Source organism: Micromesistius poutassou (genome assembly GCF_964030765.1).
Source record: "Micromesistius poutassou genome assembly, chromosome: 24".
Taxonomy (NCBI): domain Eukaryota; kingdom Metazoa; phylum Chordata; class Actinopteri; order Gadiformes; family Gadidae; genus Micromesistius; species Micromesistius poutassou.
In genome coordinates, this window is record NC_140294.1 from 3414249 (window position 1) to 3441701 (window position 27453).

The 27453-nt window shown below is 39.9% G+C and overlaps 1 protein-coding gene across 1 annotated transcript; it reads right to left on the reverse strand.

Annotated features, from left to right (window-relative positions):
• Positions 1-277: 277 nt before the first annotated feature.
• On the reverse strand, positions 278-10881 carry LOC311369653 (myosin heavy chain, fast skeletal muscle-like). The gene is made up of 41 exons (XM_084487871.1): positions 10847-10881; positions 10323-10357; positions 9991-10205; positions 9746-9889; positions 9499-9655; positions 9385-9412; positions 9170-9284; positions 8951-9043; positions 8801-8864; positions 8621-8719; positions 8195-8298; positions 7963-8101; positions 7720-7838; positions 7461-7610; positions 7173-7343; positions 6779-7079; positions 6564-6634; positions 6344-6431; positions 6102-6219; positions 5888-6011; positions 5672-5808; positions 5327-5582; positions 4998-5240; positions 4703-4879; positions 4457-4602; positions 4274-4364; positions 3794-4183; positions 3570-3696; positions 3315-3433; positions 3033-3229; positions 2760-2943; positions 2494-2659; positions 2287-2411; positions 1886-2194; positions 1576-1779; positions 1369-1494; positions 1119-1289; positions 926-1030; positions 727-822; positions 513-644; positions 278-385 (listed from the first exon to the last, which is right to left on the reverse strand). The coding sequence occupies exons 3-41, from the start codon at positions 10195-10197 to the stop codon at positions 365-367; spliced, it is 5814 nt and encodes a 1937-aa protein (XP_084343997.1). The 5' UTR covers positions 10198-10205; positions 10323-10357; positions 10847-10881; the 3' UTR covers positions 278-364.
• Positions 10882-27453: the final 16572 nt, after the last annotated feature.

The window sequence follows — 27453 nt, forward strand, 5'->3', positions numbered from 1 at the left end:
CAGGGAACTTTTGCATTAGTTGTGCGTTTCTCAAGTAGTCCAATGTTTACACTTTAAAATGTCATGCACATTCAAAAGCATTGCTTTTTGCTTGTTCTGTCACTACATTGAAATCCATATGCCTGAAAGTATGTCTTATTTGATTAAAAGTATTTTTATGTTGAACCTTTTGGCCTATATCCAATGACCTATGAGATCCAGCTCTAGTAAAGATACTCTGTTTACAGGACTGAGCAAAGGAAGTAAAGCCAAACAAATAACTACACATTACAAGATGGACATTTGATGTATAGTTTATTGAATTATATTCCTAATCGCGTCATATTGTATGACGTGTATGTGCAATGTCTCACATGGAACGGAATTATTCAGCACTGTCCTTTGCCTAAAGAGAAATACAAAACAAAAGTAGAATTTGGATGTTTAAAAGGCATTTGTATAAAATAATATAAGGAAATTATTAGGACACATATTTGTGGAATAATCAACACTGTACTTTGCCGTCCAATTACCTTTCCAGAGTCACGGCTCTTAGACCTCAGCTTGTTGACCTGAGTCTCAGCGATGTCAGCACGTTCCTCAGCCTCCTCCAGCTCATGTTGAACCTTCCTGCACTTGGACAGGTAAGAGTTGGCCTGCTCCTCCTGTAGAAACATTAATATTATGTTTTTAATAAGTACTGAAATTGATGCAATAACCAGATTTTGTTAGGTAATTTCTACTTACAGCTTCCTCAGACTGCCTCTTGTAAGCCTTCACCTTCAGTTGCAGCTTATCAACAAGATCCTGGAGTCTGGCACCATTCTTCTTATCCTCCTCAGTCTGATCCACATTTGAAAGTGAAAAATCCCCATCATGTGGTCTTTAGATATGATCAAAATGCTAATGCAGTAGAAGCATATTTGGAGATGTAAGTTGGACATACCTGGTAGGTGAGTTCCTTGACTCTCCTCTCATATTTGCGAACACCTTTTACAGCATCTGCTCCACGTCTCTGTTCATTATCAACCTCTGACTCCAGATCACGAACCTTTAGAGTAGATTGATTCAATAAATCTTGTCCTTCTATTGGACCTTTTTGGGATACTATTATAAATGTGGGCTAATTATCATCTTACTCTGGACTCCAGTTTCTGCAGCTGCTTCTTGCCACCCTTCATGGCCAGGTTCTCAGCCTCATCCAGGCGGTGCTGCAGGTCTTTCACTGTGACCTCCAGGTTCTTCTTCATCCTCTCCAGGTGAGAGCTAGTATCCTGCTCTTTCTTTAGCTCCTCAGCCATCATGGCAGCCTACAAGGTCAAGTAATATATTCATTAAGAGTTCCATGAAGTTGTCATAACATCAATTAACAAACGAGTGTAGACCTACATCAGTGATTGCCCTCTTGGCCTTTTCTTCAGCATTCCTGGCTTCCTGGACACTGTCGTCCACCTCACCCTGGACTTGGACCAAGTCAGTCTCAAGCTTCTTCTTTGAGTTCAACAGGCTTGTGTTCTGAAACAAATTATTATAACATTTATTTCAAAACATGTACGTGTTCTTGTACCTGAATGATAGAATTAGAATGTTGTTTACCTGAGAGTGCAGCAGTCCAACGCGCTCGCTGGCATCCACCAGCTCTTGCTCAGCCACTTTGCGACCTCTCTCTGTCTGTTCCAGAGCTGCCCTCAGCTCCTCAATTTCAGCTACCATGAGACCGTTCCTACGGTCCACCATGGCAGCCTGCTCCTTCAGGTCTTCAGCAGCTCTGGTGGCATCATCAAGGTGCAGTTGGGCATCCTAAAGAAGGGTGAACATTTATTTTTATACGTGAAATAATGTGAAAAACTTCAACTATAAATGGTGGTAAATATACAGGGATCTCAAATTATGTTTTGTGTCATACCTTCAGTTGTCCCTGGACATTCCTCAGCTGCTTCTGGGCCTCAGAAGCCTGGCGGTTGGCATGACTCAGCTGGATCTCCATCTCATTCAGGTCTCCCTCCATCTTCTTCTTGATTCTCAGGGCATCATTCCTGCTCCTGACCTCAGAGTCCAGCGTGCTCTGCATGGAGTCAGTGATCCTCAGGCTGTTCCTCTTGATCTGCTCCATCTCCTCGTCCTTCTCAGCCAGCTTCCTGTCAACCTCACCCTTAATCTGGTTGAGCTCCAGCTGGACACGCAGAATCTTGGATTCCTCGTGCTCCAGAGTTCCCTGATGTATGACACATGTTTTAGGCACAATTATTGAAACTCAATGCAATATTTTGTAATTATAGTCTCTTATTTAGTTTATTTCCTCTTCACCTCAGCTTCCTCAAGGGCTGTCTGGATCTCAGACTTCTCTGTCTCCACCTGCTTCTTGGACTTCTCCAGCTCATGGATGCTCTTTCCGGTCTCACCAATTTGTTCAGTCAGGTCGGAAATCTCCTCTGCAGAGCAATTTTATGTGTTTAAGTATGGTTTGTATTTCTTATCCACAGGTGCTGTAAATATCACTGAGCGTAAACTCACGTTGGAGGTTCTTGTTTTCACGCTTCATGGTCTCCAGCTGATCCAAAGTTTCTTCATAGGAGTTCTTCATCTTGAAAAGCTCAGTGCTTAGAGAACGAGCCTCTTTCTGAGTTCCTTCAAGCTCTGCCTGGCCCTCCTCATATTTCTGCTTCCAGTCGGCCAAAACCTGTACAAAATTGTTAATTAAGTGGTACATGTTTAGCCATTGAAGAAGAATCATAGGATTATAATGTTTTAAGCCATTATTTCAATGAATTAGTATAAACCTTGTCAAAGTTCCTCTGCTTCTTGTCAAGGTTGGCAGCCAGTCCATTGGCCCTCTCCACATCAACCATGAGGTCCTCCACCTCACCCTGGAGTCTTTGTTTGGTCTTCTCCAGAGAGGCACACTTTGAGTTCACAGCCTCAATCTGTTCCTCAGCCTCTTGAAGGCGCTGGGCAAGCTTTTTCCTTAAAGAAAAGCATGGCTTTATTTGTGTATATTCATCAAATAGAATAGAATAGTGCACTTTAGCAAAAGTATTAAATATTTGACTCACTTGGACTCCTCAAGCTCCTCAGTGCGCTGGATAGCATCAGTTTCATACTTGGTCCTCCACTGAGCCACCTCACCGTTGGCCTTGGACATTCCACGCTGCAGCTCAGCCTTGGCCTCCTGCTCCTCCTCAAACTGCTCCCTCAAAAGGTCACAGTCATGGCGGGCTGATTGCACACCATGAGCAAGAGCATTCTTGGCCTACAAAAGGGGAAACAGAGCATGTCAATCCAAGATATGTTTTTATATTTTTACCCTGCAATTTGTATGAATAATACCACATTACCTTAACTTCCTCCTCATTCAGCCTCTTCAGCTCCTCAATCTGTTGAGTAATAGCCTGCTTGCCTCTGGTCAGCTGGGAGACAAGAGCTTCCTTCTCCTCAAGCTGACGACCAAACTCACCTAGTTGGAGGAGGTAGATCAAATTAGTAATACATAAAGAATTTGTGAGACAAAAAATGTATGTTGAATTGTGTTCCCAAAATGGTCCCCCCAGACTAATAAATGATTAATATGGCTGAATGAAAGAAGTATCAACCGTTTTCTGTCAGCAGTCTTGCTCTCTGGGCACTGATGTCATTGATCTGGCGAGCATTCTCGTCACTCTTAGCCTTGATTTCACTGAGTTGGTCCTCAAGGGTACGGCAAATCTTCTCCAGATTTCCCTGAATTTATAAATTTCAAATAATGTTAATTTGTTATTATTTATCTACTTATTTATATTACTTCTTAACACAATGAAGGCATTGAAGAATAACTTACCTTGGCCTTAGAAACAGCTTCCATGTTGCTGGAGAGGTCATCAATCTCCATCTTGAACTCGCTCTTCTCCTTCTCAAGCTTCTGCTTGACACGCTGGAGGTTGTCGATCTGCTCTCCCAGCTCTGCTACACTGTCAGCCTGCTTCTTACGCAGAGCAGCAGCAGTGGCTTCATGCTGCAGGGTGGACTCCTCAAGGTCACGACGCAGCTTCTGGAACTCAGCCTCACGCTTCTTGTTCATCTCAATCTGAGCAGAAGTGGCTCCACCAGCCTCCTCAAGCCTCTCACTGATCTCTTCAAGTTCCCTGGAGAGATCAGCTCTCTGCTTCTCAACCTTGGCACGAGCAGCACGCTCAGCCTCAATCTCTTCCTCCAGCTCCTCAATACGGGCCTAAATAATAGACAAATATTGAGCTCAATATCCAAGCATATCATTTCAGAACCTTTATATAAAAACAATTAACTTGATTAATTGTCCCACCTGAAGCTCCTTGATCTTTTTCTGAAGCTGAGCACCCAGTGACTGCTCATCCTCAATTTTGCTCAGAAGCTGGCTGGTCTCAAAGTCCTTCCTGAGAATAATTAACACGAAAAATGTTAAACTATCTCAAAACAGTCATATGCACTAAACCCTATCGTTATTCTTAAAATACAAATGTATTACTTCTTGATTTTCTCGTCAGACTGTTGTTTGTCATTCTCAAGATCCATGACAGTTTCCTGAGCCAGTTTCAGATCACCCTCAAGCTTTCTCTTGGATCGCTCAAGGTCCATACGGAGCTTCTTCTCTTGCTCCAGAGAACCTTCAAGCTGGATATCAATAATTGAAAAATAATTCAGAACAATCAAATGTAATATTGAATGTTCACTCAACTCCATTTCTGATATTCATTGAATAAGCTTTTCTCACATCATCCACTTGCTGTTCAAGCTTGGTCTTGGCCTTGGTCAGAGTGTTGACTTTGTCTTCCTCTGCCTGCAGGTCATCAAGAGTCTGCTGGTGTGCCTCTTGGAGGGCTTTCTTCTCCTTTGTCAGCTTAGCAACGCTCTCATCCTGAGAGGCCATCTCCTCAGTCAGGTTCTTCACCTGAACAAAACAAAATCACGTGTCATACTTTCTCATAAGTAAAGTGTATCCTTCCCTCTATTGATAACGGTTTGGACAATGTTGATGATGTTGTTATTGTGGTAACATCTTTAGAAACCTTGTTCTCAGTGGCATGTTTCTCCTTCTCCACTTTGGCCAAGGTAAGTTCCAGGTCATCAATGTCCTTCTTGAGCTCAGAGCATTCATCTTCCAGTTTCCTCTTCTTGGCAGTCAGCTCAGCATTGATTTCCTCCTCATCCTCCAGTCTTTCAGTCGTCTCCTTGAGTTTGGCCTCCAGCTGGATCTTACTTTTGATAAGTCCTTCACACCTCTCTTCAGCATCATTCAGATTCTCTCCTTCCTGTATGATTTAGATAGGTAGAACATGTCACATCACATGTATCCCAATGTTTGCACACATAAAAACAAAATGTAATGTTTACTTACAGAGGCCACTTGCAATGCAAGATCATTCTTCTCCTGCAGTATAGAAATCATCTTCTGCTCCAGTTCCTTCTTCTTGGCCAGGGCGGCAGCCAGGTCTGTCTTCATCTTTTCATAGTTATCTTTCATGTCAGCGAGCTCCTTCTCAGTTTCAGCACTCTTCAGAAGAGGCTTGATCTTGTAGTACACCTTCATCCATGGCCAGTGTTTGACATTCATGAATGAGCGAACATTGTACTGAATAGTGTAGATGGCTTCCCTATCAAATAAAATGAACCATATAGTCATATTTTGCACTCAGTATCTAAAAACCAGTTTGAGTTTTGAGCACTATGTTTTAAAACATACCTCCTCTCTGTCATCTTCACATACTCCTTTCTCATGACATAACCTCTGCAGAGTGCCTGAATCATTCCGACCAGAGCAGCCAGCTTCTCATCTCGCATCTCCTCAAGAGTACCCAGAAGACCAGCTTTAAAGAACACCTTAATGTAAGAAGAGACGTATGTCAGCGAGTAACTTTAAATCAAGTATAAACCTAGTTTTTGACAACAATAAACAGACCTTGGTGTGTCCAAATTTGTACTCATCGTGAGGCACATCAATGGACCCAAGCAGTTTCTCAGAAGCCTTCTTGTTGTCAATAAACTGGCCGTCAGGAATGACACTGGCATTCAGTACTTTGTACCTGAAGAAGACCATTGTAATGTTTTTAACAATAACTCAAATATTCAAAGACATTTGTAAAGTTTTCCTTGAAAAATCATTGAGTTAATACCTCTGCTTGAAGTCAGCATAGAGGATTCTGCTGGGGAAGCCCTTTCTGCAGATTCTGATGCCCTCCAGTACACCGTTACACCTCAGCTGGTGGATAACCAGGAAGTTCTCCATGAGTCCTGTTATTTTGGTGAAATTCATGTAATTAATATTATTAGTTTGGTATAGCAATGCCAATAAACCCTCACTAAAATGTATTATCATGACTCAGACACTATGAACATTTACTAGTAGTCACTGTACCTGGAGTCTTTGACTCGTTGGGAATCAGACAACGCACAAAGTGAGGATGGGTGCTCCTCAAGTTAGTCATTAGTTTGCCCAAGTTCTCCTATAGACATAAAACAAAATATTAATTCTGTAGAACTTGTTTCGGAAAGAATGAAATTAGAATTATATATACATATGTAGTAAGTGTTTAAGTAAGTTTTTACACGTATTCATTTTGCTTGTTTAACCTTACCCTGAACTGTGAAGACACAGTCTGCATGGAACCACCCTTCTTCTTGCCTCCTTTCTTTGCACCGCCAGTCTCTGTTTTTAATTATCGGTTACAAGTCAGTTAGTTAATTTCATAACTTTTTTTTTTTTTTTAAGAAACACATTAAGTGGCAGGAAATAAATGGTTATTATAATATCACTGATGTAAAAATTACTGGTAAAAATTCTGAGATGTACCTTCAACTACAGGTGGGTACAGGACAGGCAGCAGTTTGTTTGAGGACTTCTGGTATAGCTGAATAACAGAGTCATTCAGGGGATCCTTGTTCTTGTCCAGCCAGCCAGTGACATTGTAGTCCACAGTACCAGCATAATGCACCAGGGAAAAGTGGGCCTCAGCCTTTCCCTTTCCTGGTTTGGGCTTCTCAAATGCTTTGTTCTTGCCAAGATGCTGGTCATAAAGCTTGTTCTTGAAGGTAGTGTCTGAAGCCTTGGGGAACATGCACTCCTCTTCAAGGATGGAGAAGATGCCCATTGGCTTAAGAGAATAAAGGATTGATGAAACATTATTAAAAGTAATTTATAAGTCACACAAAGAATAATGATATGTAGTTATAATATTCAGGTGTACCTTCTCAATAAGCTCAATGCAGGCAGCCAAGTCCATGCCGAAGTCAATGAACTCCCAGATAATACCCTCCTTCTTGTACTCCTCTTGCTCCAGGACGAACATGTGGTGGTTGAAGAACTGTTGCAGTTTCTCATTGGTGAAGTTGATGCACAACTGCTCCATGCTGTTGTACTAGTAGGGGACATTCAATAAACTGACTATTACAAGTGTTCAACAATTGATTGGTAATGACTATATCCAAATGAAGGAAATGCTATCAGAAATGCTGCCACTTATTTAACAACTTACATCAAAAATCTCAAAACCAGCGATGTCCAGCACACCAATGTAGAATTGTCTTGCTTGCTTGGTGTCTAGCATACTGTTGATACGGATGACCATCCACAAGAACATCCTCTCATAGATAGACTTGGCCAGGGCACTCACTGAGTTGTTGACCTGAAAATATTTTTTCATACAAAATCATCACAAACTATAATCTCATAATTGACAAACCATGTTAACAGAAATTGTACCATATTTCATGAACACATTGTGTTTTTATTACCTGAGGTACAGTCTGTCCCTTGGTGACATACTCATTTCCGACCTTCACTCTTGGGTAGCAAAGAGCCTTGAGCATATCAGCAGAATTCAGACCCAGTAGATAGGAAATCTTGTCGGCCTCTACAAAGTTAACATGAAAAATGAATGTGTTATTATTCTGTATGATAATGACTCCAAATGAAATACAAGCAAATATGCACCAATATACCTTCTAGTGCAGTGATGAATACATATTAATAGTTACCTTCATTGCCATCTGGCTCAGCCTGCTCCTCACGCTGCTTCTGCTTGAACTTCATGTTACCGTGGTGAAGCACAGCACCAGTAAACTTAAAGATGCCCATCTTGTCCTCATTAGTGAAGCCCAAAATATCAATGGCTTCCTGTGTCGAAAAGAAAAAAAACATTTAGAAAACATTTTGTCTGATATATCCTATGTGGAAAATATATGATTTTTTTTCCAATCAATAACTGACATCAGTAGCATCCAGCTCCACTTTGTCATCAATGCTGGCCACAGTGATCTGACCCTGACTGCACATGGGGAAGTCGTAGGGGTTGGTGGTGATGAGGGTCATTTCTGAGGGATTAAACAAATGTCATTTTTCAGCTGGTTTTTTGTCAATATCATTTCTCAACTACAATATATGCTGCTACCTAACAGATAACTTCTGAATAAAAAATAATATCCAAATGCATTTCCATACTGTTTAAGAAGGAAGATATAATATTTACCAAAAACGATTTATTCTAGAGAGAAAACTAGCCCTTCAAGTAGTTGAACTTCAGAAGGCATATTTAGATATTTATAGTTATATTAGATCAGATGAAGGCAATTCTGGAAAACTTTTCATCTTAATATTTATTACATTCTTCACACTCTTACTATAATAAAATCTCACCAATGATCTCAGGTTTGTGGTTGGTCATCATCTGGTAGAAGATGTGATAGCCTCTCTCATCGGGAAGCTGGAATGTCACTCTTGACTTCTCCAGCAGATCTATGAGGCCCATTCATTAATCAAAACCTATTCCTCTAATAATCTTGGTTAATTAATCCACATGTAGAACTAGATACTTACACGTCTCAATGTCAGCACTGGACAGTTTACCATTTGCGTGGAAATGAATTCTGATGAATTTACCCTGTTTGCAAAATAATTTGTTTTAGCATCCTCAAAAAAAGACTCAAAAACTAAGGAGCGTCTTCAAGGAATTCACTTCATACTTACAAAACGGGAGGAGTTGTCATTTCTCACAGTCTTGGCATTACCATAGGCCTCCAGCAGGGGATTGGCTGCAATAATCTGGTCCTCCAGTGACCCCTATAATGAAGCATAAAATGTTAATACCTATTTATTGAATCATATTTATATTCTTCATGTTCTTAGGTGGTTTCTTTATGTATTGATTCATTGATTTAATGTTTTATTTTTATTGTTTTAACATACTTTTATCTTTCCAGCGCCTGCCGGGCCCTCCTTCTTCTCTCCACCCACTGAGATGGTAGCAAAGTACTGGATGACACGCTTGGTGTTCACAGTCTTTCCAGCACCGGATTCTCCACTGGGTATGAAAAGACGAATAAAGTAAATTCATTTTGACATGTTTACAATGTAAGATTCATTGCATTATATTTATATCATATTAATAGAATCAAACTTACGTGATCAGGACAGACTGGTTCTCTCTGTCTGTAAAAAAAATTCACATTTGAATGATTATGCCATTCATTAGTAAAAACAAGATATTAGGGATTTCAAACTTTGAATTTACAAACCAGTGAGCATGTTCTGGAAGGCATTGTCAGAGACAGAGAAGATGTGGGGTGGAGCCTCCATACGCTTCTTGCCTCTGTAGGCATTGACAACTGACTGATCATACACTGGGAGCCACTTGTAGGGGTTTACAGTGGCACAGAACAGCCCAGAGTAGGTCTGAAGGAGGTCACAGAGAGAGTTTCAGAGTAATTGATATACTATATTATGTATATTATGTATTTTAATTTAGAATGTTAAATATCTTACGTAGATCATCCATGCTGAATAACGCTCTGCAAGGTTATACAACACAGAGGCTTCATTGAGATGGGTCATCATGGCCATGTCCTCAATTTTGTCGTACTTGGGAGGGTTCATGGGTGTGACATCGTCCTCATTGACTGTCCTCTCCTGAAATATGAATACCCATTTTTTGTTTTCTTAACAATGCAACTTTCACTTTTGCACTGTTGATACCAACTTAGCCCATGCCATGATCAACCTCTGCCTACCTCCTTTGTTGCCAAAACTGTGACGGTGACTTTGCCACCGTCCCTCTTAGTGATGGTACACTTGACGTACAGTTCCTTAGCATCAGTCACATATCCAGCAGCCTTCGCATCGAATGGCGCGGTCTGGGCCGCAAGCCTCTCCTTCTCTGGCTTCCGGAGGTAAATGGCAGCCGCGCCATAAATGGCCATCTCTGCGTCCGTACTCATGATGAAGGCTTATTTCACGAAAACAAATTAATTTACTTTAACTGACATATATATATATATATATATGTATGGCTTCAACAAGGTTTTGAGATGTGTTTGTCGACAAGATATTCAATTATTCTTACCGTTTTCTTCCCTCTAATCGCAGAATAAATTGTTCCTTTGAAATAAAAGTTATTATTGGTATTATTAAGTCACGTGTACAAGTAACAGTCAAATTTGACCGACTTAAATCATATTAAAAGATGACTCTGACTCTGTGTATTTAACTATAACATAGATTCATACATACTTATATCAACATTTCATTATGTTTAAAAAACCAAACAATTAAAAATAAATATTCACATAAGATGCAGATAAAAGACACATACAAATTTCCACTCTAATGAGAAAATAAAATAAGAATAATTAACAAGAAGAGTGAAAAAGTGAAAAAGCTTTACGAATGTAAACAATAGTAGGTAGTAATTTATATGAACAAAGATCCTAAACGGTATCTAAAATAAATGTATAATGAAAACATTCTTTGTGATTTTTTTTTAAAGCGGTATATAAATAGGAATAATTTCAATAAACAAAAAGAACCTCGATAAAAAAAAACGTGTATGATTCTCCAAACAGCAGCTGAAGCATCAGTCTGACTTACCTCCAGTTGTAATAACCTGAATCCCCTGCAGTGCATCCATCTCATCTTGTGGCCTCTTATATAGAGGTGGTTCTGCAGTCCAGGCTGAAACTAAATAAGGGCAGATCCTCTTGTTTTGTCTAGCTTTGCATTTGATTTTTTCATTGACACGTACATTTCCAGCAGTTACAATTCTGAAATCAAATTAATAATTTACTTTGAAGATATATAGAATACAATATAATTTTAGTTGATTGTATATTTTAAAAGTATACATTGTTATTCATATTTGTATTTACATGATTTAATGTCTTAATATATAATATATAATATTTTGTTTCCTTGCAGATTGTGATCACTTACTTAACAATCAGTTTCACACAATCTATATAAATATATCACGTATAAACATTGAATACCTATCCATACCACATTGCAACTGTAAGCAAGGATTCCATTTTTGCCTTGGTCAGAGTATTCAAACTTTTATGACATAATGCCAAGGTAGACGATTCAATACTTGTATCCACAGGTGTACAGACTCTCATCATCCCTATCACTTGAATGAATAGATATATCACGTGCATATCTGTTCAAAAACTATCTTCAGTATCATTTACTTTATTTTAAAGAATAAAAGATGAATAAGAAGTTTGAGAGTCTATAAATATCCTAATTCTTGTCCATATTGCAACATTGCAACTGTCAAAAGATATCCACTTTTGGCATGGTAGAGTATATCAACTTTAATGACATGACGCCAAGGAATAGCGATGAATGTATTTTTAAAAATTTGCAGATTGTGTTTCCATTCAGCTTAAAAGCTTAAATGCTTAAATAATTTATTTTTTCTACAATGAAACAACACATATTAAATCTAATGTGCAAAATTGGGAGGAACAAGCAGCACCAAGGGAACAAGATCTTTAATTGTTTTTTTGGCATATATATATATCTATATATATAGATATATATATAGATATATATATATGCACAAATTATTCTAGTATGTAATCACCTTCTTATTCAATTGTATGGAAATACTTTTAATAAAAAAAGACAAAAAAGACACACTAGATGGGAAGCTTCCAAAAATGGATGACCACAAGGATTATGCAATCCAAGTTGTCTCTGATTTGCAGTGATAAAAACAAGGAACAAAACAATTATAATAAAAAAGTTAACTTTTGATATATATATATATATATATATATATATATATATATATATATATATATATATACACACTGCTGATTCTTTCTCGCAACCATGTTTTCTGATAATCTTTTGTAGGTGTTACGATTCCTCCCAAGGTTTCCCTTTAGCCCAAGTCTTTCTCTCTCTTTGGATTAACGTTGTTACTGTCATTGACAGTCACTTCACATTGCAGGATTTGGACTCCAGATATTAAACCTGCTAGATTTATCTCAGTGCTCTGCAACACATCATTGAGCCTCTCAGAGTGCATCTTTGCAGTTCACACTACATGAACATCCCTCAAGTGATGCCATATGCCTCCAACTCCAATTGTGTAGTGTGAACTCTAGCCTTTTAGTATTCAAACCCAACTCAAACTTTTGCATTAGTTGTCATTTTTGCATTGTATTACATTGTATTACTGTATAAGTATCCAATGTTCCAATTTAAAAAGTCAAGCAAATTCCAAAGCTTTACTTCACTCCGTTGAATTTCCTTTCACAACGCCTCTTTCTTATCATCTTTACTGCAGTCATCACCCACATACACAGATACAAAAGCTCATTGTTCCTGACTGTTTACCATTCTTAATTTTCAATTTGAATAGCTCATCATACATCTCAGCTACATCATATTCATATCTGTTTTTAAACTTGGGCATCTATCTATAAATAATTCTGGTTCACATTGCAGCTGACACCATAGGACACCATTTTTGACTTGTTTCTTGGCATAAGACTATACTAACTGGAATAACATGCCAAGGAATAGTGTTGCATATGCTTACATATATTAATTATTAGGGACCGAGCAGAACCTGCAAGGTCCCTATTGTTATTGGTCCGATTATTATTCTTATTCTAAACCGTCTTCGACTGCATTTTTCCCCCCCTGAACATATGCGAAAACTCATTTTTATTTGGCACATTTGTGGGGACTGCTGTAAAATTTGATATTCTAGCCGTCAAATTCACATTGGCCCCAAGGTGGCGCTATGCCAACTGTTCAAAAGTGCTAGCAGCACGCGTCACTGGTTTGACCTACACTCATGAAACTTTGCACACCCATGCAAATCCTCATGATGAACAAAAAAGTCTCTTTAACTGAAAATTTCCGGGTTGCCAGTTTTTCCGCCATTTTGAATTATGTTAAAAACAGCAAATTGCCTAAGGATCCCAGGTTTTTCGACTTTCACAAAAATCCTTTGGCACATATCATCTATGGCCCATTATCTTCAATATGACATAAGGATTAGTCTGTACAATAACATTTAAAGCACCCATGAGCCAAAAGGGGTGTGGTTCAAAACGCTAAAATCTTTAATTGCTCATATCAACATCAAGTTGAACTCGTATGATGTTGACCCAGACACAAAAGTTGTTCAGAATCAAATTCTGAACAAGATAAACTGGCTTCGAAATGGGCGTGGCCTGTTACTAAAATAGCCACAGTTCATAGACACTATGTTTGATTTGAGCGGGACCAACTTAGTGGCCATTGGGGACCAAAGGTCCAACTGCTCAAGTAAAATGAAGTTGATTGGAAAAACAACATGGCCGCCAGAGGAGGGTAAATCACTCTGTGGAGACCGTAATAGTGATGAATATGAAATTCACAGGACACGTGTAGACTGCTGCCTGTAGCTCACATACCAAAAATCGTGGTTCTCATGTTTATAGCGCCCCCTACAGGAACTTTAGCGCAGCCCCTGCGCCACGTTTCACCAATATGTATGAAACTCGGTAGGCACGTATAAGATCACATTACCTACAGAAAATCCTCTTGGACCCATGCCCCAAAACCCACCGGAAGTCGGATATTTTCCTTTTTTCATTTTCACTTTCGGCTGCAATTTTCACTTTTTCGCCTTGTATTTGAACGAACTCCTCCTAGGGAATTTATCGGATCTGCTTCACAATTGGTCAGTACAGTCACAAAATGGAGCTGAACCAACGCTGTGTTATTTGTGACTGTACGTTGAAGGGCATGTCCATGGCGTGCCGTCAAATTTGGCCGTTTTCAATGGAATTTTTTCACTTTTTCGCCTTGTATTTCAACAAACTCCTCCTAGGGAATTAATCTCATCTGCTACTACAGATTACATAATTTCACAAAAAGTTAAAATTACATAAGTTCGCGAATAAGTTAATGACAAGTTTTAAAGAAGCGCAGTTTTAATTATTATATGAATTTGTATATAGGCCTATATACAAATTAATTCTAGTATGTAATCACCTTCTTATTTAATTGTATGGAAATACTTTTAATTGTGCTTTTATGTTTGATGTCTTACTAATGGAAACTAATGTTACACTGTATCGTTTAGCTTGATGTCTTGGCTGACTTATTTAATTTATCTTTCGCAACTTGTGAAACACCCTCATCATGGAAAAGCGCTAGAGTAACCCCTCTTCATAAAGGTGGTGACACCTCAGACACCAATAATTATAGACAAATCTCAATTATCAATAGTATAGCAAAAATATTTGAAAAACTAATATTTAATCAATTATCTAAATACCTTGCATATAACATATTATCTCCACACCAATCAGGTTTTCGACCTAATTACTCAACCACCACTGCTCTTCTAAAATTTACAAATTATATACTGTCAGCAGCTGACAGCAATATGCTTACAGGTGCTATATTTATTGACCTTTCAAAAGCATTTGATATGGTTGATCATTATCTTCTCTCAGATAAATTGTATGCTATTGGTCTTTCTACTAACCCTCTTTTATTTTTTAACTAATTTCTTCATTTTAGAAGTCAGTGTGTCTCCTTTCAGGGAAGTCAATCAGAATTCAAGATCATTGATAAAGGTGTTCCACAAGGCTCATCCTTAGGTCCTCTTTTGTTCTCAATTTTTATTAATGATCTTCCTCAAATCTGTTCTGACTGCCAAATTCATTTATATGCAGATGACACTGTATTATACTCTTCCAGCTCTGATACTTCAATCTGGTTCAAATATGGTTCTCTTCAAATAAGCTTCTGTTGAATAATAAAAAATCATATAGTATGTTGTTTTGCACTCAACCTGATCCTTCGTTATTAACACTGGGTGAAAAGTGGGATTTCCGTCCCCTTGCACGCCCGGAAATTCCTGCAAACCAGACCAATTTTCGGCAGTAAACGACAATTTCCACGTCGCGTCACTTCACGTTTCCGACGGACGCATATCGTCGTATACGGACTCCCTCGCGGAGGCGTTAATGGCCCTGATTAGCATATGAATAGCAGCGAAACCGCGCTAGCCAGACGGATTCTCACCCAGGATTGGATGTAAACAAAACGGAAAATCATTTGATTGGCTGGCACCCTGGGCCGTTCTTTGCCCTGCCTAAAATTCTTCCCCAGCATTGGATGAAAAGCCTAGTTTTTAAACAGGAAACTCATTCGTGATTGGTTGACAGACATGTCAGCCTGGGTCATTGTACATTTAAACCACACCCCCAACCCACATAAATGTAACCAGCCCCGCTCCTCCTATATCCAATAATATTAATTTTAATATTAATAATTATAATTGTAATTATGTTGTATATAATGACCATCGAGGAAAGGAAAATTTGCCAGGAACATGTTTATTCATAGAAAGATATAAACTTCATCCCTAGGGGAAATTCAGGGTCCAAGTAGCTTAGAGACAGATACATCATACATAACATACACATACAACAAGCAGGATTGCAGAAAGGAAATTTCTGGAATACAATCAACAAATAAGAATAAAGATACTATACACTAGACAATAAGGATTAAGAAACTAAGAGAAATATACTAAGTAACAGACAACAGACAAACAAGTTCCACATTAATGTGCTGAGGCAGTATGATAATGGTGACAGGGCAGGGACTAACCCTGTGGTACAGGAGATCTGGTATGATTTGTTGAGGTGCAAATAAGTAAGGCAATACAGTGCAATTTGGAGTCAGTAGACCAGCATTAAATACTAAAAACTAAAAATGGGTAGCAGCACAGAGATGTATTGTAAACCAGTGTGTGTTAAGGTGCAAAAGGTAAGGCAAGACAGTGCAAGTATGAGTTAGGAGACCAGCATTTGATATTAAATATGGGCTAACTAGAGTAGTTATGTTTACCTATTAGGGGAGGCCTGTGGCAACGTAGCGATGGATTGAAGATATCGACAATAGATAAATAAATATGGCCAATAAAGTGCACAATGTACAATGTAAACATTGGAAGAAAAAAATAAGTCAATAACATGCAATACTAGAGTTTAAAGTGAATTTAGTCCAGGCTGTTGGAGGGAGGGCGAGGCATTGCATGAGGGCTAACATAGCCAGTAGACATTGTAATTAGTGAGGTAAAAAAAAACTGCAATTTTGCACAGAGCTCGGTGAGCTCCTTGCTGCGGTAGGACGGAGTCCGTACTATCCATCCCGACACCCCGCCAACGATGCCATCTTCCTCTTCCGACATCATATCTATGGTGGCGCTCTCCCAAAGGTCTCTCTCATCCTCAGCTAAAACACTCCGTCTTGCTTCCAGCAGCTGTAAAACAATAAAATAAAGACAATCAGTACTGCACGATGCAATGCGTATGGACAAAACACATCTATTAATGCACCTGAGAAATACTCATTCAGGGTAGAAAAAAACAATGATGGTGCAATGTAATGGTTAACTCATAGCTATAGCAACAGCAACACCTTCTAGTCTATATTGTGATGTGGTATTGACACATCACTAACTGTTGAAAGTTAACAGTGAGCCACTGGCTGGTAGCTTATTTATTGTACTGTCCAATTCAGATTTTTACCGGCATTTGGCCGGTGCTAATTTTAAACCCTGCTCACATTAACCAAAAACAGATCTTATCTAGTCTTACCCTCTTTCTTCTCGATCGACTCCGAGCTGAACTCTTTACAGCTTCCGCATGTACTGCAATGTCTGGTTGCCTGTATCTGCAAGTCCTGCATACCGTCTCATAATATGTCTTGCAGGCAGCTGGGAAACAATTAAATGAGAGTGGAATGAATAGAAAAAAACCTTAAGTCACAGTAAAAATTGAACAAGGAAGGAGAAAACAGTTCTGCAGTAAGTTACTTACACAATGTCGTCAGAATCAGCATGTTGTAAATCTGAACATGCAGACAACGCTCTGAGCAAATGTGTAGTCACAGACTCGTTATGAGGAGAGGACAGTCTGCGAAAACAAAATTAACGGTTAAGGTCGGCATCTGAATAAAATACCCCTGACTAATCACTCATACGGCACATAAATCGCTTATTTTAACCCATCTACAAGGCTAGGGTGTAATAAGGTTCTTAACATTTTAAACGAGGAAATGGCAACATACAATGGCGCCGCAATTTTTAATTCAAGACCCATCCGATAAGTCTATCGATGAAAGTGAATCTCAAAATCAACGTAGTCAGGATCAGATGCATACTCCACCATTTTAGCAAACTCCCATCATCTTTCCCCATGTAGGACAAGCGCACTGTCCTCCCTCCGTCCACAAACATTCCAAACATTCTGGCGCCATGTTAAAGCGACCTCCTGCTGAGCTCGGAACGCTACGGTCAGGATAGGCCACGACTTTACCGTAGACTATGGTCATTTTTAACATATCTAAATCCGATTTACCACCGGAATTCCCCTTTCACGTATCTAGAGTACAGCAGAATGAAAGCATTATTGTTTAAATCTTACCCTTGCTCTGGGTCGTAGGGCATATGATTTGTCTCGGCGTTATGAAGTCGACGCACAGCTGCCTGTAAATCACAAGACCAAAACAAACAATTTAATAAAGCAACTTACACTGGTTCTGCTCATGGGTTATTTTACAAGGCTACTTTTAGCTGTTTGGGCTAGGCAGGCTACTTAAAAAAATGCTTTACTTTAAGGCTACTTTTAGCAGAGCTAGCTAGGTAGCTAGCAATCACTGAACATAATCTTACCGCGATCTTCGGACGGTGTACCCGCCTTCTCTTCTTAGGGTTAGCGGTAGTGCTGGAGTCTTCCGTACAGACCCTTTTCTCCAAAATGCTGCCATCCGATCCTCCATGGACTGCATCCTTGATTGCGTTATTTTTAATTCAGCAGACATCTGTTGAAAGCCGTCATTGAGCTCCCGAGATTGCGTTCAACAGCCGCTTCTCTGTGTTCTGCCGACTGGCGGTAGCACTAAGGTTTGCGTCGAGGGTTCGCATGCTGAGGAGTTCCAGGAGATAATCCGTAAAAAAGACGGCGACTAGTCATAGTAGCAGCTAGAGATCAAAAGTCAAAACCACATGAAACGTGAGAGTACAAGAACTCGTTTTAAAAGTACTCTTGGCCATGTCCTCGCACGTGATTGGACAAAGGGACCTTTGTGGCAAAGCCTGATTAAAACTAATTGTTGAAATGAATTGTTTTGTGTGTCTTTTTAACATAACATTGGCCATTGCTGATGACATACACTACCGTCCAAAAGTTTGGGGTCACCGGTTCATTTCTGCATTGAATTCCATTATATATCAGCTTCATGAAATAATCAACTGGAATGCTCTACGGTCATTATTATTGTACAAATATAAGTCAAGATGTGCTGAACACATATGGGATGGATTCGAGAGTGTTTGGCTTTGATTGTCTAATTCAAGGTGATTTTAGAGAATGAATACCAAGTGTGCAATATGCAGTCATTACAGAAGTTGAATTCTTTAAAATGTCTAAAAATGTAAACATTTCTCAAACAAAGCTTATAATCACACTTAGTTGTGTGCTAAACCATGAAAGAGTAAACAAAGCATTGTGGTTTATATTTTAGGCTCTTTAAAACTGCCAACTTTTATTGTGTTCACACAGAATTTTGCACACTTGGGATTCTCTCAATCACTTTTTAATTAGACATTAGAAATGGTTTGCATGGAACACTAAAATGTTCCCATAGTTGTTGAGCAAATCTTGACTAATTTCTGTGCATTCATAATGTTCATCAGGGGTCGGCAACCCTAGGCATGCGTGCCACCACTGGCACGTGGACGCATAATCATTGGCACACTTGCAATGTGCTACAATGCGGCAGCGTAATCATTACTACAGATTTGTTTTGCACTTTATTCAGTTTTGGGCATTTCCTCCCAGTGCAAATATGTTTAAATGAGTTACTGAAAGCAGTGTTCTGAATTGGGATCAATTAATCGTTTTTAAACCTATGTTGTGAGTAATAGAGAAGAAAATATTTAAAAGATTGTTGCAAGTGGCCTGTATACATGGCCTTCACATGTTTTTTTGCAAAGCTGTACATGTCTTAAAGATATTGATGTGGATGTTTCCATCATTCTCATATAATGTAATTTACATTTTACATTTCTCACAGTGCAAATCTGTTTTTGAGTTTCTGAAAGCAGTATTTTAAGATGGGATATATGTAATTATAATTTGTAAGCCCATGTTGCAAATATAACAACAAAAAAAACTTTAAAATGTTGATGCATTATTGTAATTCTGGTTATAATGGAGTTTAATGCTGAAATGAGCAGGTGACTTAAACGTATGAACTGTAGTGTATTCAGTAATTAATCTAGCATACTTTCATTAAATAAATCAATTCAAGTTTAAATGTAAGAGTATAATTAGGCTATACTGAGCCTAATCTATTTATACCAGAGATTTACTTAAAGTGAAGTTAATACCTTTGTATAGCTAATTTGCATGTGTATAGCTCACAGTACATCTGCATTTACATGTTAAAGCTTCCCCTACAATTAGGGGGAGGGGGGCCATGGGGGACGAAACCTGAACTTCTGCGACAATTTCCGGTGCTGCTTTTTGACGGAAATCCCGCTTTTCATGCAGTGGTGGGACGAGGAGGGGGGGGGGGGGGGGGGGGGGGGAGGTTGAATTCTCTTTTTCTTTTTTTAATTATTATTTTTTTCAAACAAAAATAGATTTTTTTTTCAACATATTCCATGTGCTCTTTGTTTCACTTGCACATTTAAGTTAAATGCTACATATTTACCTGTGGACTATCTTGAGCCAGGACACTTTGTTTTTTGCATATCAGTGCTTGATTGTTAAATACAATAAAATACCCACACCTATTTGTTGAGTGGTTAATTGAAAATGTATTTGCAATCAGAGGTGTAATAACGTGTTGCAAATCAGGGAAATGAGAATAAGACAATTAATAATACATAATTTACATAATAACACTCTGACTTGTTAAGTTGTTAAATGTAAAAAAGGAAACAAATTGGGTGTATTACACCAGGCACCGTCAAGAACACTGAAAAACAAGAACATTTAAGGTGGCAATGAATGGGGTAGAGGGGCCCACACCGATATTCTTTCAGGGGGCCCAGAATTCCTAGCAACTGCCCTGGTTACGATGCCTCCCAAGGTTTCCCTTTAGCCCAAGTCTTTCTCTCTCGTTGGATTAAGGTTGTTACTGTCATTGACAGTCGCTTCACATTGCAGGATTTGGACTCCAGATATTAAACCTGCTAGATATCTCTCAGTGCTTTGCAACGCATCATTGAGCCTCTCAGATCGCATCTTTGCAGTTCACACTACACGAACATCCCTCAAGTGATGCCATATGCCTCCAACTCCAATTGTGTAGTGTGAACTCTAGCCTTTTAGTATTCAAACCCAACTCAAACTTTTGCATTAGTTATAATTTTTGCATTGTATTACATTGTATTACTGTATAAGTATCCAATGTTCCAATTTAAAAAGTCAAGCAAATTCCAAAGCTGTACTTCACTTCGTTGAATTTCCTTTCACAACGCCTCTTTCTTATCATCTTTACTGCAGTCATCACCCACATACACAGATACAAAAGCTCATTGTTCCTGACTGTTTACCATTCTTAATTTTCAATTTTAATAGCTATATATCATATTCATATCTGTTTTTAAACTTGGTCATCTATCTATAAATAATTCTGGTTCACATTGCAGCTGACACCATAGATACCTTTTTGGACTGGTTTCTTGGCATAAGACTATACTAACTGGAATAACATGCCAAGGAATAGTGTTGCATATGCTTACATAGATATTTTTAAGATTGCATTTCCATATGTCAGGGTGTCTGCAGGGTTGTAAAAGGTAGTAAATGGTAGTAAATTAAATTAGCAAAAAAGAAGGCCATTAAAAATTATTAAACAGTAATAAACGTCATCTGACAAGGTATCAAGGTCTGATAATTACATTTTCGAACCCCCCTCCAAGTAGGCCTCTGAGTTTTTCAATTTGTGTTGAGTGCAGGCCTATCTCCTAAAATTTGTTAAATTAGAGTAGGACCTGAGCGGTATCAACGATGTGACGTGGTGTTCGTTTGCGTGCGCTGAAACCGTCGTCAATCAACTAATTGATCCATTTGGTTAAAACTTTGATGCGCAGCTCTTCATTCATATGTCCAGCCTATGTCTTCTAATCGTTTTACTTTTATATTGATTAAAAACTATGGACCAAGGCCCATTGTGACATCCACTACACTAAAACTAATGCAGCTGTAGATATTACTGATCAGTGGTTGAACTCAGGTATTTCTAATATAGGAGTGGCTCTTTTTCTTCGTGTGCCTCTCCAAAGTTGTGGGAAAAGTTACTGAGCTCCTCTGGGGTCATATCGTTGAAAAAGAAAAAAAGCGAACAGAGTTGTAAACCGTTCCCTCGGATTCCCAATCTGTGTTCTTGGTTGTGTTCTCCCAATCTTGGTTCGTTCTACGCAGCAGGTGTTCCCCATGAAGCATTGTGACGGTGAACGCCTATCTGATTCATACATTGCTGACACGCTCGTTTAAACATGCACACACGCACTCACACCTTACTGTACAGAGCCTTTCTCTCTCAGTCTGTCTCTCTCTCACTCTGTGTTGGACAATTTTTAAAATCACTTAAAAAATGTATTAAAAGGTATTAAATTCAACTTAAGAAATCAGTATTCTGATTAGTAAGTATGTTCCAGTCCATTAGGTAAGTAATAACCTAATTTCATATGAAAAGCCTATTTTTAGGCTTTTTAAAAGTCTAAAAAATCTAGGACAACTTCATGTTTACTTGTGATAATTACAAGGCATATTGCTTCATATTAAAAACATTTTTGTTTGTGTATGGTTGTGTATATATATATATATATATATATATACATATAGAGGAGGATGAGGATAACTACATATATCTTTATCTATATCTTTATAGATAAAGATAGATGTAGTTATATTTTGTTATTTATAATAGAAAGACACCTTACTAAATTGTATTAGACTTAATATTATGTCAGAACTCAGAACACAGATAAAGATTGAAGTGGCTTCATCACCATCACCATCATGTGTAGCAAGTTAAGTATAATTATTATGTCCCATTTAGTCTCCAGAACGCAGCCCTCTCATGCCTGAACATGGGCCAGCTGGGCCCATGTGTAAGTGCCCATGACCACTAAATCAGGAATCAGAATCCATGGTGAGCAGCCAATGCAGCCAGGTACTCGCCCTGCTAAATACCAGTTATAAATACATCTGGTCTGATTCATGACTTTGAAGAGTGAGAAGCTTTATAGCAAAGAGAATAATGTTTAGCTGCTTTAATAGAGATGTATATTTATTGGGTATTGTTATAGTTTTGCAGTCTCTTCACTGCTGTCCCGTTGGCAGCAGTGGGTTGCCAATTGGCCAGAGGCCAAGATGTATTAATGTTTATGCTTATGTTTATGTTTGTTTATGGAGTAAACAATGTAAACATGCACACCATTTAAAAAAAATTTAATGGTTGGAAACATAAAGTGACAGCTGAATGAAAAGCACAAAGCATTGCTAAAAATGCAGAAATGTAAAATGAATTGAACTGAAGAATCTGAAAGGTAAAATGTATTGCAGTGCACTGCTGAAAAACCTGGAATCTGAAATCGAAAACTGACTGAATGGCTGAATAGCATTACCTGAAGAAGCAAAGTGCTGAAATACGTTGTTACAACAGCTGGAAGCTAAACTGAAATACTGTCAAAGCTGGAAGATAGAAGTAGTAGTGGTACTAGCTGTAGTAGTAGTATTAGTAATGGTAGTAGTAGTAGGCGTAGTAGTAGTAGTCGCTGAAGTAGTAGTAGGCTTAGTAGTAGTAGCCTAGTAGCAGCTGAAGTAATAGTGGTACTAGCTGTACAAACGTGATTAAAAGTATTCAAATTGTGCGGGAAAATAACCCAATCTGGCAACACTGCCTGACCGTCGTAAAAAGTAGTCAAATTGAGCGGCCCAATCTGGCAACACTGCCTGCACGTTGAAAAGTGGCAGGATGATTTCAACCAAACGGTTAAAGAGAGACTGAAATCCACAGAGAAACAAGCTGAAGACCTCATCAAAGAGCTGGAGCAGGAAATAGAAGATCTGACCAATAGAAGCTCAGAGATGAAGTAGCTCTCACACACTAAAGACCACCTCCACTTCCTCCAGGCCTTCAGATCCCTGAAGAATCCTCCACCCACCAGGGACTGGACGACGGTGGAGGTCCGTCCTCCGTCATACGTAGGGACCTTGAGGAGATCCCTGGATCAGCTGGAGGAGACACTGAACATGGAGATGAAGAAGGTGTGTGATGATGCTGAACTGAAGAAGGTCCAGCAGTATGAAGTAAATGTGACTCTGGATTCTGATACAGCTCATCCCCTGCTCATCCTGTCTGAGGATGGGAAACAAGCAGCGCTTCTCCTCAGGGAGATTTTACTTTAAGGTCCAGGTTAAAGATAAGACTACATGGCGTTTAGGAGTGGTCAGAGAGTCCATCAGCAGAAAATGAAACATCCCATTCACCCCTAAGAATGGCTGCTGGATGATATCATTCAACAAGGATGGGTTTATATTTAATGATGACCCTGATGTCCGTCTCCCTCTGAGAGCTGAGCTCCAGAAGGTGGGGGTGTTTGTTGATTATGATGAGGGTCTGCTCTCCTTATATGATGTGGAAGCCAGGGTTCATATCTACTCTGCTACTGGCTACACCTTTAGTGAGCCTCTCTATACACTCCTCAGTACATGTTCAGGTTTCTTTGGTGAAAGAAACATTGTCCCCCTGATCCTCTCACCTGTCAATCAAACAGACAGACACATTTTTATATTAAAATAAACAAACAACCACAACTACTAATGATATTTCCTGAATAATCTGCTATGTTTGATCTGAGAGAATGGCATTAATGTTGTACAGTTGTCATTTACCAAGGATGAAAATAACCATGACGATTATAAATATAACCCATTGTAAATAATTATATTCCATTTTAGTATATGCTACACGTGAACCTCCTAAAATGGTGCAATTTGATTGGTTCGCTATCTCGGGATATTGGGCAATAGGTATCCTTGAGATCTCAAACTCGGGATATTGTATTAGCGCGAAAAAGTGTTATCTTGTTTATTTGCGTTTGTTCACGTGTAGTAAAGCAATTATTCACCTCAGGCTCCGTGCAGGGGTGGACCGTACTGTTAGGCAAACCAGGCACTTGCCTGGAGCCCCAGGCCCCATAGAGGCCTTTTGGGGCCCCCAAAATACCGTCTTTATTTTTCTTCCCCATATCTATATATTGTCATCTATTATATCTATTGTTTTTTATAAAAAAAAAAAAAAAAGGGCTAAGTACGCCACTGGCTCCGTGAATAGTGATATAGGCCTATAATAATATCAATAGTAATAGCTCACTATTCACTTCGCCTTCGGCGAATAATTGTTATTCTTCAATATGTGTTTTCTCCATTTCTTCACACACCATTCCACACACACACACACACACACACACACACACACACACACACACACACACACACACACACACACACACAAAGAGAGAGAGACACACACACACACACACACAAAGAGAGAGATGTGTTATCACATCCTTTGTGACAACTGATGATGTAAAAACAGTCTTTGCAAAAAGAGTTCACTGAAACATTAGGAATCAAAACATTAACTCTCCGAGGTCGAGGTCTTGGTATTGTGGTAACCCGGCTCCATGAGTGTCCCTCCTCCCCTATCACCACACGTTTGCGTCCGTTTACGCCTTGAAGGCGCGTTTACACCGCCGGTCCCCTCCGAGAGAGAAGAGTCCGGAGGTCTCCGGCGTTCCGCCGTCTCGTTCCCCTCTTCGAGGAGCAAATCAGGGAAAAGAGCGCTCGTTCAGATCAGGGAAAAGAGCGCTCGTTCAGATCAGGGAAAAGAGCGCTCGTTCCTTCGCTCCCGGTGATCACCCGGGGAAAGTGTCCTTCTGGCTGAAACTCGTCCCGCGGGTGTTCCTCGGTCGCTCACTCACTCACCCCGATAGAGACTTAAATCCAGCCATTGTAAGCCTTCCTTCTCCGAGTCCCGTGTCTGGCCTCATCCCTCCTTCTCCTCCCCAGGTGTTTCGCATTGCTCCTGAGTGGGTCAGCGCAAATGCACTCACAGGCTACACCCCGTCCACCACCTCTCCCCTGGGCGCTACACCCCGTCCACCACCTCTCCCCCGGGCGCTACTGTACACCCCGTCCACCACCTCCCCCCTGAGCTGCTGGGCCAGACCTGGGTTGCCACAGTAGGACGTGGCAACCTCTCTCTCTCTCTCTCTTTGGAGGCAGGATATCTTTGGTCACACAGAAATTGAGAGATATACGGAAAACATTCAGAGTCCCACTTGAGATGTGTGACACCAAAACAACAGCAAGGTGCATGACACCAAAACAACAGCAAGGTGCATGATGCCAGTGAGTCAACATCAAAGACAGTGGAGTGAGTGTGGACTTCACAGACGGAGGTGGACACCATATTTCTTCTTTCCGTCTCTTATGCTTTCGTTCCATGCAGATCTCTGGACAAATAACCTGAGGTCGAGCTGAACGCCGTCCACGTTTGTTTGTTTACTCTGATGGTGTGGAGACATGGTGGGAGAATACTCTCTCTCTAGTGCAGGGCGAGCAGCCCATCCGTCTGTCCTCCGCCTTTAGATTTGTGTTTCCCAAAGCCTACAGTTGTGATTTAGGTCCACAGACTGGAACAGCGGAGCACGTCAGGGGTTAAATGTGCACTGATCTATCGTTTCATCATTGTTTCAGAATGAAAGCATCGTGTAGTGAGGCCCCACCTTTAGGCGGGGCTGGGCCTGGGACGGCTGGAAAGCACCGGAAGCCCAGCACCCAAAGTTGCAAAGACTTCCATCATCTGTCACCATAAAGGTTTACTATGGACTCATTTAGTTATTGAAGCTTTTATAAAAAAAGTGACTTACAGTGAATTCAGGTACAATCGAATAAAGATGAATGGCTTTCTAACTATTTACCTCCTCCTCCTCCTCCCCCCTCCTCTTCTTCTTCGTCCTCCTCCTCCTCCTCTCTCCACACCACCCCATCCCTCCTCCTCCCTCCTTCTCTCCCTCCTCCTCCTCCCCCCACCTCCTCCCTCCTTTTCTCTCCTCCTCCTCCTTTCACCTCATCCCTCCTCCTCTCTCCTCCTCCACCTCCTCCCTCCTCACCCCTCCTCCTACTACTCCTCTCTCCCCCCCTCCTCCTTCTCCTCCCTCCTTCCCTCCTCCACCTCCCTCCACCCCATCCCCCCTCTCTCCTCCCTCCCTCCTCCACTTCCTCTCTCCGCCTCTTCCCTCCTCCTCCTCCTCCTCTACACTAATAACCCTGACTCTTAAAGTTTAATTTAAACAGTTAAAACAGTTTTAGTATGAGATTAAATTATTCCTAACTAGAAGAATATACAACAGGGAATAGGGGAATGTGTGTGTGTGTGTGTGTGTGTGTGTGTGTGTGCGTGCATGCGTGCGTGCGAGCACTCTGGGGGAGAATAGGATCAATGCATTTTAACCAAGACTTGCTCATGGGCAGCGAAGCAGACTCGATTGTGAACTTCGGACACTCTTTCCTCATACAGTGACACCATTCTATATTGGCTAATCTAATCCTAGACATTTCTGGACATTAAGTGTTTTATTAAGTTGAATAAAGACCAAAACCAAACTTTAATATGATCCCACAAAGCCAGAAGTATATATTTCCCATTCAATACTCTGCCTGACTGGTTTATTACACATTTCAATGTTTAATTTCTATGTGCCAAAACATTCTTCATTGTCGTTGTCACTGAATCTGAGGTCAGCGTGCACTTTTGGAACTTGAAAACTATATGGCTGATTATGGTTGTTTATATGCGGTGTATCCAGCTCTCATTTCCACACACGCACACACACACACACACACACACACACACACACACACACACACACACACACACACACGCCTATAAATAGCGCTTTTATCTCTTTACTATGTTTTTGAATATCGTATCGCTTCTGGATTTAAGGTTTTCAGGAACTCCCGGAAGCCCGGGTCCATCACAGCAGGTTAATCCCAGTTACAGTCGCAAATCAACACTGAATCACCACAATGTCTCTCGTTTTCCACAGGCTCTCTTATAACTCCACAAAGAGGAGAACA

Bases quoted from the DNA above. Each gene is read 5' to 3' on its own strand.
- LOC311369653 (XM_084487871.1), bottom strand. From the start codon at position 10,197: ATGAGTACGGACGCAGAGATGGCCATTTATGGCGCGGCTGCCATTTAC. The intron at 6,432-6,563 runs GTAAGGTTAAAC...TTATGTCTATAG, and splicing joins CTGTGTCTTCACAGTTCAGG to GAGAACTTGGGCAAACTAAT. The intron at 3,697-3,793 runs GTAAGTTATTCT...TTATAAATTCAG, and splicing joins AAGCTGTTTCTAAGGCCAAG to GGAAATCTGGAGAAGATTTG.